This window comes from Delphinapterus leucas, chromosome 6 (genome assembly GCF_059928025.1).
Source record: "Delphinapterus leucas isolate spDelLeu-1000000601 "Yukka" chromosome 6, BTC_Dleu_Yukka2, whole genome shotgun sequence".
In the NCBI taxonomy this organism is placed as follows: Eukaryota; Metazoa; Chordata; class Mammalia; order Artiodactyla; family Monodontidae; genus Delphinapterus; species Delphinapterus leucas.
In genome coordinates, this window is record NC_143134.1 from 102,939,513 (window position 1) to 102,952,890 (window position 13,378).

The 13,378-nt window shown below is 39.3% G+C and overlaps 1 protein-coding gene across 1 annotated transcript; it reads right to left on the reverse strand.

Moving 5' to 3' along the window:
- Window positions 1–9,809: 9,809 nt before the first annotated feature.
- Window positions 9,810–12,042, reverse strand: OR2K2 (olfactory receptor family 2 subfamily K member 2). The gene is given in 4 exon segments (XM_022577970.2): window positions 9,810–11,192; window positions 11,194–11,539; window positions 11,541–11,713; window positions 11,716–12,042. Coding segments are annotated over 4 exon segments (936 nt in total). The 3' UTR covers window positions 9,810–11,102.
- Window positions 12,043–13,378: the final 1,336 nt, after the last annotated feature.

Below are 13,378 nucleotides of genomic sequence, written 5' to 3' on the forward strand. Positions count from 1 at the left end.
GCAGTAATCTTCTGATGTTCGATTACATGGGTTTGTCGGTTCCTTTTTTTTCCAGCAAAAACTCCTATGTATCCTGGCTCCTTCCTTACCTCTTCAGAACAGTTCCTCAGAGCCATCTGAGAGGCTGCCCCTGGGGCTATTAGTCCTCAATAAGGTCTCCTAATAAATTTTAACTTGCAACTTTTAGGTTGTTCATTTTTCTTCAGTCGACATAGCTTAATTTAAAAATACTTAAGCGCTAAAAAAATGCTAACCATCATCTGAGCCTTCAGTGAGTCATAATCTTTTTGCTGGTGGAGGATCTTGCCTCAGTGCTGATGGCTGCTGACTGATCAGGGTGGTGGTTCCTGAATGTGGAGGTGGCTTTAGCAATTTCTTAAAATAAAACAATGAAATTTGCCGCATCAATTGACTTTTTCTTTCACAAACGATTTCCCTGTAGCATGCAATGCTGTTAGATAGCATTTTACCCACAGTGGAACTGCAGCAATTCAGTTACGTCTTCAGGGTCCACCTCTAATTCTAGCTCTCTTGTTATTTCCACCACCTCTGCAGTTTCTTCCTCCACTGAAGTCTTGAACCCCTCAAAGTCATCCATGAGGGCTGGAATCAACTTTTTCCAAACTCCTGTTCATGTTGATATTTTGACCTCTTCCCATGAATCATGAATGTTCTCAATGTTCACGAATGTTCTTCATGGCATCTAAAACAGTGAATCCTTTCCAGAAGGTTTTCAACTGACTTTGCCCAGACCCATCAGTTATGGCTTTATGAGGTGTATTTCTCAAATAATAAGACTTGAAAGTTGAAATTACTCCTTGATCCATGGGCTGCAGAATGGATGTTGTGTTAGCAGGCATGAAAACAACATGAATCTTATTGTACCTCTCCATCAGAGCTCTTGGGTGACTGCGTGCATTGTCAAATGAGCATTAGTATAATATTTATTGTGAAAGGCATCTTTTTTCCTAAGCAGTAGGTCTCAACAGTGGGCTTCAAATATTCAGTAACCCATGTTGTAAACAGATGTGCTATCACCCAGGCTTTGTTGTTCCATTTCTAGAGCACAGGCAGAGTAGATTAGCACAATTCTTCAGGGTCCTAGGATTTTCAGAATGGTAAATGAGCATTGGCTTTAACCTTAAGTCACCAGCTGCAGTAGCCCCTAACAAGAGAGCCAGCCTGTGTGCTGAAGCTTTGAAACCAGGCATTGACTTCTCCTCTCTAGCTATGAAAATCTTAGATAGTATCTTCTTCCAATAGAAGGCTATTTTGTCTACAATGAAAATCTGTTGTTTAGTCATCTTCATTAATTATCTTAGCTAGATCTTCTGGATAACTTGCTGCAGCTTCTACATCAGCACTTGCTGCTTCACCTTGTACTTTTATGCTACAAAGACAGCTTCTTTCCTTAAACCTCAGGAACCAACCTCTGCTAGCTTCCAACTTTTCTTCTGTAGCTTCCTCACTGCTCTTAGCCTTCATAGAATTGCAGAGAGTTAGATTCTTTCTCTGGCTTAGGTTTGGCTTAAGGGAATGTTGTGACTGGTTCAATCTTCTATCTAGACCACTAAAACTTCCTCCATTTCAGCAACAAGACTGTTTTCACCTTCTTATGATTCATGTGTTCACTACGGTAGTGAATCTTCCTACAAGGACTTATTCACAACTTGGCTAACTGTTTGGCACAAGAGGCCTAGCTTTCAGCCTATCTCAGCTTTTGACATGCCTTCCTCAGTAAGTTTGATCATTTCTAGCTTTTGATTTAAAGTGAGAGATGTTTGCATCTTCCTTTCACTTGAACACTTAGAGGCCACTGTAGGGTTTTAATTGGTCTAATTTCAATATTGTGTCTCAGGGACTAGGGAGACCCAAGAAGAGGGGAAAAGATGAGGGAACAATGGTTGGTGGGCCAGTCAGACAACACACAACAGTTATGGATTAAGTTCACCATCTTATATGGGCACAGTTCATGGTGCCCCAAAACAATTACAACAGTAACATCAAAGATCAGAGATCACCATAACGAATATAATAGTAATGAAAAAGTTCATTTCAAGGATTATCAAACTGTGACACAGAGACATGAAGTGAGCAAATGCTGTTGGAAAAAAATGACATTAATAGACTTGCCCGACACAGGGTTTCCACAAACCTTCAATTTGTAAAAAACAAAAACAAAAAAAACACACTACCTTCAACGTGCAATAAAGTGAAGCACAATAAAGCAAGGTTTGCCTGTAGAGGGAAATGTTGTATAGGTTAATCTGAAGGCCCATTTGAGGAAAGGAAATAGAAGATGAAGAAAGAATCATACTGGGAAGGTACTTCTTTGCTCAGGGAGCAGTAAAATGCACGCACACCACTCTACCTAGTCCTTCTCTCATTCCAGATGCTCCACTACTCCTCTGAGAAGATCTTCCCATGGCCCCTTGAGGGAATAGCACTAGAACATACCTTTGTTGACAAAATTTACCTAACCAAGATAATCATAATGCTTTTCTTTTTCTATAGCACCTCAGTTCTTCATTATGATACCATTCCCACTACACTAGTACAGGTCACAGGCCAGTTCTGACTGCCCTGGAGGGAGCTGTGTTTCCCTGGGCTTCATTACAGTTTAGAACCCATGTGGCCCTGCTGCCCTGGAGGTGCACACAGGTTAAATAAGACACCATGGGATTTAGCCCCACAGGTAGGCAATAGGTTTGCAGTGAACTTGGGAAAATCCAATTGAGACTTATTAGTAGGGGAACTCTTATTCTCAGAAAGTTTCCTAAGGGGAATTTGAAGTGCCTTCAAAGTGAAATGATTCTATTTATGAGTAACAGCGCAGTATTGAGAGGTGGAGGTGCTTCAGAGTACTCATAAAATGTCCAAGGAAAGCATTACTCTCAAGTTTAAGAAATTTACTCCATTTTATAAATTACAAATACTGTAAAGTTTCATACTCTGATGACATAATTATGGATACAGGTCACTATACATTTGTACAAACCCATAGAATGTGCAACACCAAGAGTGAACCCTAATGTAAAATATGGATTTTGGGTGACTGTGATGTGTCAGTGTAGGTTCATCAACAAACGTACCATTCTGGTGGGAATGTCGATAATGGTGGAGGCTAAGGGGCAAGAGCAGTGATTATATGGGAAATCTCTGTACCTTCCCCTAAATTTTGCTGTGAACCTAAAACTACTCTAAAGTCTTAATGAAAAAAAAAGAGCCTAGTTACCCATACTGAAGAATTAAGGACATAATAGAGACAATAAAATAAAATAATTAAAATGGGCAAAAGACTTGAATAGACATTTCTGTAAAGAAGATATACAAATGTTCAAAAAGTATATGAAAAGATGCTCAACATCACTAATCATTAGATAAATGCAAGTCAAAGCCACAATGAGATATCACCTCACCCCCCTTAGGATGGTTAATATAAGAAAAACAAAAAACAAAAAATACAAGTGTTGGCAAGGATGTGGGGAAATTGAACCCTCGTGCACTGTTGGTGGGAATGTTATATGGTGCAGCTGTATGGAAAACTTAACAACTACTATGGAGGTTTCTCAAAAAACTAAAAGTAGAACTACTATATGACCCAACAATCTCACTTGTGCATATATATCCAAAAGAACTGAAAGCAGGATCTCAGAGAGATATCTGCACACCCATGTTCACTGCAGCATTATTCACAATAGCCAAGAGGTGGAAGCCACCCAACTGTCCATCAATAGATGAATGGATAAAGAAAATGTGGTATAGACATACAATGGAATATTTTTCAACCTCATTAAAAAAAGAAATTCTGTCACATGCTACAACATTGATGAAACTTGAGGACGTTATACTATGTGAAATAAGCCAGTCACATAAATACAAATCCTGTCTGATTCCACTTATATGAGGCATCTAGTCAAATTCATAGAAACAGAAAGTAGAATCATGGTTGCCATGAGCTAGGAGGAGGAGAAATGGCAAGTGGTTTTTCAGTGTGTATAGAGTTTCAGTTTTGCAAGATGAAAAAGTCCTGGAGATGTGTTGCACAACAATGTGAACATCCTTAACACTACGGTACTGTAAGCTTGAAAAGCATTAAGATGGTAAAGTTTATGTATGAGTTTTTTAACCACAATTAAAATTTTTAATTTAATTAAAAATTAATAACAGTATTAAGTCTTCCAATCCATGAACATGAAATATTTTTCCATTTATTTAGGTCTTCTATATTTTCTTTCAACAATTTTGTAGTTTTTAGTGTACAAGTCTTGTAATTCTTAAATCAAATTTATTCCTAAGTGTTTTACTCTTCTTGATACTACAAATGGAATTGTTTTCTTAACTTATTTGCGTTGTCAACTGATATTGTATAGAAATATCACTGATTTTTGTGTGTTGATCTTGTATCTTCAACCACTGGGTTTGTTTTCAATTGTATAGAATTTTCTATACCTAAGATCATGTCATCTACAAACAAGGATTATTTATTTCTTCCTTTCCAATTTGGAAACACACAAACTACCAAATCTGACTCATGAAGAAATAGAAAATATGGACCCACCTATAACTAGTAAAAAATATTGAATCAATAATCAAAATTCTCACAACAAAGATAATCTCAGGACCAGAAACTTTACTGGTGAATTCTTCTAAACATTTAAAGAAGAATTAACACCAATGCTCTCAGACTTTTCCAAAAAATAGAAGAGGAAGAAACACTTCCTAAGTCATTCTATGAGACCAGCATTACCCTTAAACCAAAGCAAGACAAAGAAATCTCCTAAAGGTTTGTTATCATCATGATGTATGGAAATACAAAAGCATTATTTATAATGTGAAGTGATTGTTCTGCCTTGGTTTTTAGATTTTTTCACACATGTCTTTCCTGTTAGATTTTGGACTCCTTAAGGACAAAAAAACATGTTTTGCTTATGTCTGTGTCCTCCATGACACCCAAAAAAGCACCTCATACTCATTCAGTATTGAGTAAATATCTACTGAATCATTAAATTAATGAATAAATAAAATAAAATGTATTAGTATTTTTTAAATCACTTGAAAAGAAAACTACAGACCAATATCCCAATATCTATTTGTCAACTAGAACTAGAGAATTGAGGAAAAGGCCTGAAGTAATCTGGTGGAGGTAAAGGCATACTGCTAACTCTGCCAAGTGAAAACAGATGGTTTCTTGTTTTCTTATTTTTGAGAGAGGGAGGGAGGGAGGAAGGAAGGAAGCCACCACTCTAATAAGGTCTAGAAAAGTAGCTGCAATTAGAACCACCATAAAAATAAGTATATTTTAATTCATTTTCATTCCCCAAAACCTATCAGTCTTCTTGCACCTACCAATTTGGAAAGTTGAGGATGTGATAGAAATCACCACTCCTTGAATCTTCTAAGACTTTGATTTCCTTTTTTCTTTCATTGAAATATAGTTGTGTTAATTTCTGCTGTTCAGCAAAGTGGCTCAGTTTTACATATATATATATATATATATATATATATATATATATATACATTGTTTTTCATATTCTTTTCCATTATGGTTTATCACAGGATATTGAATATAGTTCCCTGTGCTATACAGTAGAACCTTGTTATTTAGCCATTCTAGATATACCAGTTTGTATCTGCTAATCCCAAACTCCCAATCCATCCCTCTCCCCTCTCTCCCCCTTGGCAACCACCAGTTTATTCTCAATGTCTGGGATTCTGTTTCTGTTTCATAAATAGGCTCATTTGTGTCGTATTTTCAATTCCATATATAAGTGAGATCATATGGTAGTTGTTTTTCTCTTTCTGACTTACTTCACTTAGCATGATAATCTCCAGATGCATCCATGTTGCTGCAAATGGCATTATTTTGTTCTTTTTTATGCCAAGCCTTTGATTTCTATGATTCCACCAAGAATGCAATATGGTCTTTTTTTTGGCTGCATTGGGTCTTCGTTGCTGTGTGCTGGCTTTCTCCAGTTGCGGCGAGCAGGGGCTACTCTTTGTTGTGGCGTGCGGGCTTCTAATTGCAGTGGCTTCCCTTGTGGAGCACGGGCTCTAGGTGCACGGGCTTCAGTAGTTGCAGCACGTGGGCTCAGTAGTTGTGGCTCGTGGGCTCTAGAGCACAGGCTCAGTAGTTGTGGCACACGGGCTTTGTTGCTCCACGGCATGTGGGATCTTCCTGGACCAGGGCTTGAACCCATGTCCCCTGCATTGGCAGGTGGACTCCCAACAACTGTGCCACCAGGGAAGTCCTGCAATATGGTCTTTAATGTTATAATTTGGTAGCAAAGAGAAGTTCCAGGGGCCTCAGCTTGGATTTTCCGACTACAATGTTCCTTATTCCATAATTCATAGGGCCAACGTGGGGATGTGCCACTTGTTGATAATATCTATTCCAAATATTACATGCAAACTGAGGAAATAACCATGGGGCTGTCTTCAGAGTTTCCATGTGTGAACTTTGAAGTGAATCTCAATCACCTGCAATTCATAGGCAGACTCACTGACATATATACTGCAGTGTCATTCTGGGTCTTTAGGAATTGGAGTAAGATCTGCATGAATGTCCAAGAATCCAAAAGTGCTCCCATTTCACAGCACAGTCCTTTTGAAATCAAGATGTAGCAGGAAAAATAAAGGTCCCAAAGATGTCCATATCCAATCAGGATGCAGAATCAGTGAATATGTTAGATTAGATGGCAAAGAAGATAAAGGTTGCAGATGGAATTAGGTTGTAATCAGCTAACCTTAAAATAAAGAGATTATCTGTCTTGGTCCCACAAAGATTATCTGTCTTGGTCATCACAAAGGCCCTTAAAACTGGAAGAAGGAGATGGAAGAGATAGTTAGAGAAAGAGATGCGATGACACAAGCAGGGTCAGAGTGATGCAGTATGAGGAAGACTGGACTCATCTTTGCTGGCCTTGGAGATGGAGGCAAGGGCCATGCATTAGTCTGCTCAGGCTGCCATAATAGAGTACCACAGACTGGGTGGCTTAGATAACAGAAATGTATTTTCTCATAGTTCTGGAGGCTGGAAGTCCCTGCCTCAGGTACGAAAGAGTGAGAGGATAGAGAGAGAAAAAAAGCAGTGGGGACTCTTCCCAAGCTCGTGGGACCACAGTTCCTCCAGGCAGGAAGAAGGTTCTCTTTCCTAAGGATTTTAGGTGCCTGCCCAGCCACCACTGCTCGAGCTGCCACTGTCACCACAGGATTGCCTGGGAGTTTGGCCCAGAGATAATTTTTTTTAAATCAGGAAATTTCCTTTGCTCCCCATTTCTCCTTTTCAGACCACAAAAAGGGAGCTTCTCTTGGAGCTCCTTCTATCTTTCCCTCTGAACCCAGTGTGTAGGTTTGGGTTTCAGGCTGCCCTTGAGTCTAGGTCAAGAGGTGCTGGATGGGTGGAGGAGAGAAAGAAAAACAAAAAATTCACCATCAGTTTGTTGGTACCTTGTGTTCTAGTTTCCTTCCCAGGTCTGTGTGTTATCATTTATTTTTCAGAGCCCTCAAATGCCTGGTCCATGCAGTCTGTCTACAGTTTTTAATTGCAGTCAGTGAGAAAAGCAGGGTAGAGCGGGCTTATTTCATCTTGATCAAAACTGGAATCTGTCTTCTGGCTTCTGCCCTCTCCCTGCTTTAGAGGTTGCTACTTTTCAGTGCCGCTTTGTTGGTTTTTCTTATTTGATGGGCTTTAAATATTAGTGTTCCTCTAGTTTCACTTAGGCAATTTTCTCACTGTATACTCTCTCCCTAGTTAAGTTAACCATGTTCAATACTTAAATTATTATATATATGCAAATATGTTACAAGTTTATATCTCCAGGCTGATCTTTCTTGTTAATTCCACACTAGCATATCCAACTGACTCCTTGATATCTCTTACATATCTCAAAATCATGACAGATTCCACATGTCTAAATTACAACTCATGGTTTACCCTTCAACCCCCAAACTTGGTCCTCTTCAAGTATCCCCTGTGGTAGTTAATGACATATCAGCCTTCTTTTTTTTTTTGTGGTACGCGGGCCTCTCACTGTTGTGGCCTCTTCTGCCATGGAGCACAGGCTCCGGATGCGCAGGCTCAGCGGCCATGGCTCATGGGCCTAGCCACTCCGCGGCATGTGGGATCCTCTCAGACCGGGGCACGAACCCGTGTCCCCTGCATCAGCAGGCGGACTCTCAACCACTGCGCCACCAGGGAAGCCCTATCAGCCTTCTTTGACACCTGGAAGTCACCTTTGACATCCTCATCTCTCTCACCACAGGAATGGTCAAGTACCTACTTGAAGAGCCATCAAAAGTTTATTATATGCATATTTGTATTCAACAGATATTCACTGAGCACTTGGTCCTTCACAAAAAGTATGCACCGAATGTCTTCCCTGCGCCAGACCTTGCGCTAAGCTCTGGGTCTACATTGGTAAATGAAATTGATACAGTCCTTGCCTCAATGTACCCACAGACTAGTGAGAGAGATATTAAACAAGTAAACCCACAAATTATTATCAAATTTCAAATTGTGCTAAGTGCTTTTAATAAAAGAAGCAAGACAGAGCACAACACTTTAATAAAACTAAAAGGAATTTGGGGTTCCCAGAGCAGAGGATGTAAATGGTGGGTAATCAGATTATGAAAGTCTATGCATGTCATCTTAAGGACTTCAAGCTTATGGTAATAAGAAGCCACTAAGGGATTTAAACGGGGAAGTGACAGGATCTGATTTTTCTGAAGCATAAATCTGGTCATATCATTCATTCAAGAACTGACTCTGTCAGAGGTGGTTTTACCTTCTCTGTCAAATATATTCCTCTTTTTAATGATACCTGACAAGGATCCCTTACCTGAGAATCTATAAAGCTAATGATTGTAATTAGTACTGGTTGAGATGGAATCTAACCCAAATGACAGAATGTACCATTTGCCAATAATGAACTTTAGTATTGCCTGTAATATATGAAACACATTTATATTTATATTCACTTGTTGTTTTTCACAGTAACTTTATGTAACATATCACTGTAACTACTGTAACTCCTAACCTCTTAGCCAAGAGCTACTAGGGAGATATCTGCCAGGGTTCCATCCTGGGTCCTCTTCTGACATCAGGATCATTTATAACCTACTTCAATGACCCATGTCAATATGCTCAGTTCCCTGTGTCAAAGCTGATATACTAATTACTAAGGGTGTTCAGTCTCTGTGTCTTCAGATTCTCATAGCTCATTCTTTGCAGTAAAGATTTCAGCTACTTCTGTAACTCTGGTTCTTCCTGTTTATATTTGGTACCACACATATTATAACTAAGTCTAGGAGGCAGACAATTCATTCTACTCTACTATAAAATCCAGCTCTGCTACTCTAATAAAAGCCTACTATCAAATGTCACTTCAAAATGATTTTGAAATTGCCAGGAAATGAATGTGGTAGTTGGGTTGAAAAGGCTGAGGTATTTAAGAGAAAAAGAATTACTTCTAGGATGAAAGCTTCCTGGTCAGCTCTCCCCTACCATCCTAAAACCATCTACTCAGGGCTTGTTTCCATCCCCCACCATCAAACATCTCTTGGCAACAACATCTGGCACCAAATTTGTCCCCTTGCTCCATCACCAGAATTTTGCCATGGGATTATTTCAAGTGTCTCTCTGTGTGGGCTACACATCCAGGAACATGTAATGGAAGCCGCAGATCCAAGGGAATGGTCTAAGAGTTAAACAATCCAGAACTCAACGTCCAATACTAAAAGTTTTTAGGTCTTTCATATTTTGAAATTTTTCAAGTAGGTTAACCTTCCTCCACTCAAAACCCTCTCCCCTTCCCTACTGTAGAAGTGGAGGTAGGCAAGTGAGAAGGTACACATGGAGGCAGAAAGAATGGGGGAAAAAACAAAAGGAAAAGGAAAAACGGATAAATTAGAGCTATTCCCACTTTTCTGTTGGAATGATAGGTTTTCACTGGAAATAATGTCTCCCAATGTATGGTCATCTTATAACCTATTTCAGAGTTTCTTGGGGATCTATTTTAAGTGCAGATTATCAGAATAATCTGAAACTATTAGATTATTACTGAATCAGAACATCTGAGAGTAGGGACCCAGAATCTGCATTTTTAAGAAGCAATATTTTCATACAAATAAAAGATTTAAAACAACAAATGTAAATATAGTCTCTGTAATTGTTGGATATTAACAAAGCAATAGACCTCCTTGCCCACGCTGTTTCTTCTTCATAATTTTCACAAATGGTACTTACTTTTCAAATAAAGAAATTGGTTGAAAGCTGATAAATTTATTAGTTTACCGGATGACTGCTGTAAACAAAAGGTACAAAATAACAGGAACCCATGACTTTGTGAAGTCAATCATCCAATGAAGAAAAAAAGACAAACACACATAAAAAAAAGACCTAATTAGTGTATGGGTGGTATACTGGCATAGAAATGCATACAATTTGTGCAAGTATCTAGGTGCTTAGAAAAGCAAGGTTGACAGCTGAGCAAATCAAGTAGGCATTGCTGCCTTATTCAGGGAGTCAAGAGTTTTAATGAGGAGTTTTGAATGAGGAAGGGTAATTAGGGAGCCACTCAGTGTGTAGAACAAGCTCTGGCAAAGAAGTCCAAAGGATAAGGGTTGCAGTTCTGGTCCTACAGCTGTGATGTTGAGCAAGTCTTTTAATTTTTCATTGATCCTGTTTCACAGATTCTGTTTTCTCGCTTAAGTAACCAAGGCCAATGTCTATTGTTTCTTTGTTTCTTTATGCTCTCACCTCATTCTGGAAAGGATTTAAGGCAGAAATGACAGACAAGTTTCTTCTGCACCAACATTCACTGACTCTAAATTCATACAAGTTTCCTTCTGCAGCAAATGTGTGATGACCCTATAGCCCCAAACTTCTCACAAGCATAAGACAGAAAAGGCAGAAATTACTACTAAATGCAAATTGGAACCTATTATCGCCCATAGGCAATCACTCTGTATACACCTATCTCACAGCTGTAAGATGAAAGAACTCAAGTTCAAGTCAGTGTTCTAAGGGTGAGTGTATTGTCTTGAATCTCTCTGTTGAGTTCTGCCAGGAGCATACCCCCGGTGAAACCACAGGCCCCTAGTCAGAGATTTTCCTGTATTTGCTGCAAGTATATTTGGCCCAGCACTTTTTTCACAGCATCTTTGACTTCCTTGTTTCATAAACTGTTAAGTTATGGGGTTCAGCGTAGGGGTAAGCATTCCACAAAGCAACGAGATGATTTTATCTATTTCTTGTGAGCCTGACGAAGAAGGCTTTAGGTACATGGAGAGTGAAGCCCCATAATACAAGAACACCACAGTTGAGGTAGAAAAAGCTTTGTTTCTTCCCTCTGCTGAGCTGATTCTCAGAATAGTGGAAAGGATGATGACATAAGAGATGCAAATTAAGAGCACTGGAATGGGCAGAAGGAGCACGCTGACCACCAGCATGATCGTGTCCATGAGCAATGACCTTGTGCAAGCTAGCTTCAGCACTGCCAGAATTTCATACTTGAAGTGATGGATGAAATTCCCAGAGGGGTATCTGCAGGGCGAAGCTGGTTTCCAGCAGGGCTATCAGAGAGCCCATCACCCAGGAGACAGTGGCCATCTGCACACAGACCTGCCTGTTCATGATGATGGGGTATCTCAGCGGCTTGCAAATGGCCACGTAATGGTCATACGCCATCACAGCCAGGAGCAGGCATTGCTCCTGGAGCCCAGAGCAAGGGACAGATACATCTGTACAGCACACCCAGAAAAGATGATGGTTTTCTGGGATGACAGCAAGTTCACCAGCAAAGTGGGAACAGAAGCAGATGTGTAACAAATATCCATGAAAGAGAGATTTCCAAGGAACAAGTACATGGGAGTTTGAAGGCATGAATCTAGGACAGTGATTAAAATAAGAGTGCCGTTGCCCAAGAGGGTTATCAGATGCATTACAAGGCCGAAGGCAAAGAGAACAATCTCTAACTTTGGGTATCTAGAAAAACCTTCCAGGAAAAAAAAACTCCAACTGGTGAGATTTTCGCCTTGCATTTGCTTCCTTTTACCTGTAGTTATTCTAATATTATTCTATTCATTTCATCTGAGGACACAAAGAGAGGGATAAAGTATAATGTTCACTGAGTTAAGAAAACACTTTCGAACTTATTTTCGCTATTATAAGCGCAATTTTACCATAAGAAATCACAGGACAATGTATCTATCAATCTAAGAGGAGGGGAAACAGGTTTGGCCTGTGTCCCTCAGTGGCAGGTCAGCGACTTACAGACAAACCAACCAGAGCTCAGCCAGCTTGGCGTTGGGTCTGAAAAGCAGAATCAGTAGATTAGAAGTCTCTTCAGTTTTCTTTGCCCTTCTTTCAAAACAAAATTTAGAAAAGAGTGAATTTGAAAACAAGAATGAACAAATTTAATATTTGAATCTCAGCTCGTAATCCTTTGCTTGGCACACAGCAGGTTTTCAGTAAAGATTTGAAAGTACTGAGTAATGAAAAATATGAAAGAACATTGAATAAGCTATTGAGCACTAATTAGAAAACTCAGTCAAATAAATGAGGAAAAGAAAGCACATTTGTAAAAATAAAAACCAGTAATGATCTTCAGTGGAAGAAGAGGAGGAATGTTGAAAGGAACAAATAAATGAGTTTTAAACTAACACCTATGAAGTTCTGGGTCTAAATGAACTCTGTCCTTTCCAGCTAACAGCTTAGAGGTCCACACACTTGTTTCAAAAATAACCCACCTCATTTAAACATTATTACATCCCCTGTACAGTTTCATTCATTATTGGGACCCATACCTTTGTGAGAATGTAAATAGTTCTAAAACTTATACCCAGGCAATATTCTTATTATACATTAAAACTCATGAAGATCCAGAAAATGCAGAAATTAAACTCCCTTTAAAAATTATCTTAAAATCTCTTGGCAACAACATGGATGAACTTGGAGGGTATTATGCTTAGTGAAATCAGTCAAAGACAAATACTGTATGATATCACTAATTGTGGAATCTAAAAAAGAAAACTAGTGAATATAATAAAAAATTATAGGGCTTCCCTAGTAGTGCAGTGGTTGAGAGTCCGCCTGCCGATGCAGGGGACGCGGGTTCGTGCCCCGGTTTGGGAAGATCCCACATGCCGCACGGAGCAGCTGGGCCCGTGAGCCATGGCGCTGAGCCTGCGCGTCCGGAGCCTGTGCTCCGCAACGGGAGAGGCCCCAACAATGAGAGGTCCACGTACCGCCAAAAAAAAAAAAAAAAAAAAAAAAAAAAAATTATAGATAATCTAATTATATACAAGACGCTTAAGGTTTCATTTCTTTTTTTTACATTTCACATTATTAACCAAAAAAAAAAATTACAAAAACTTA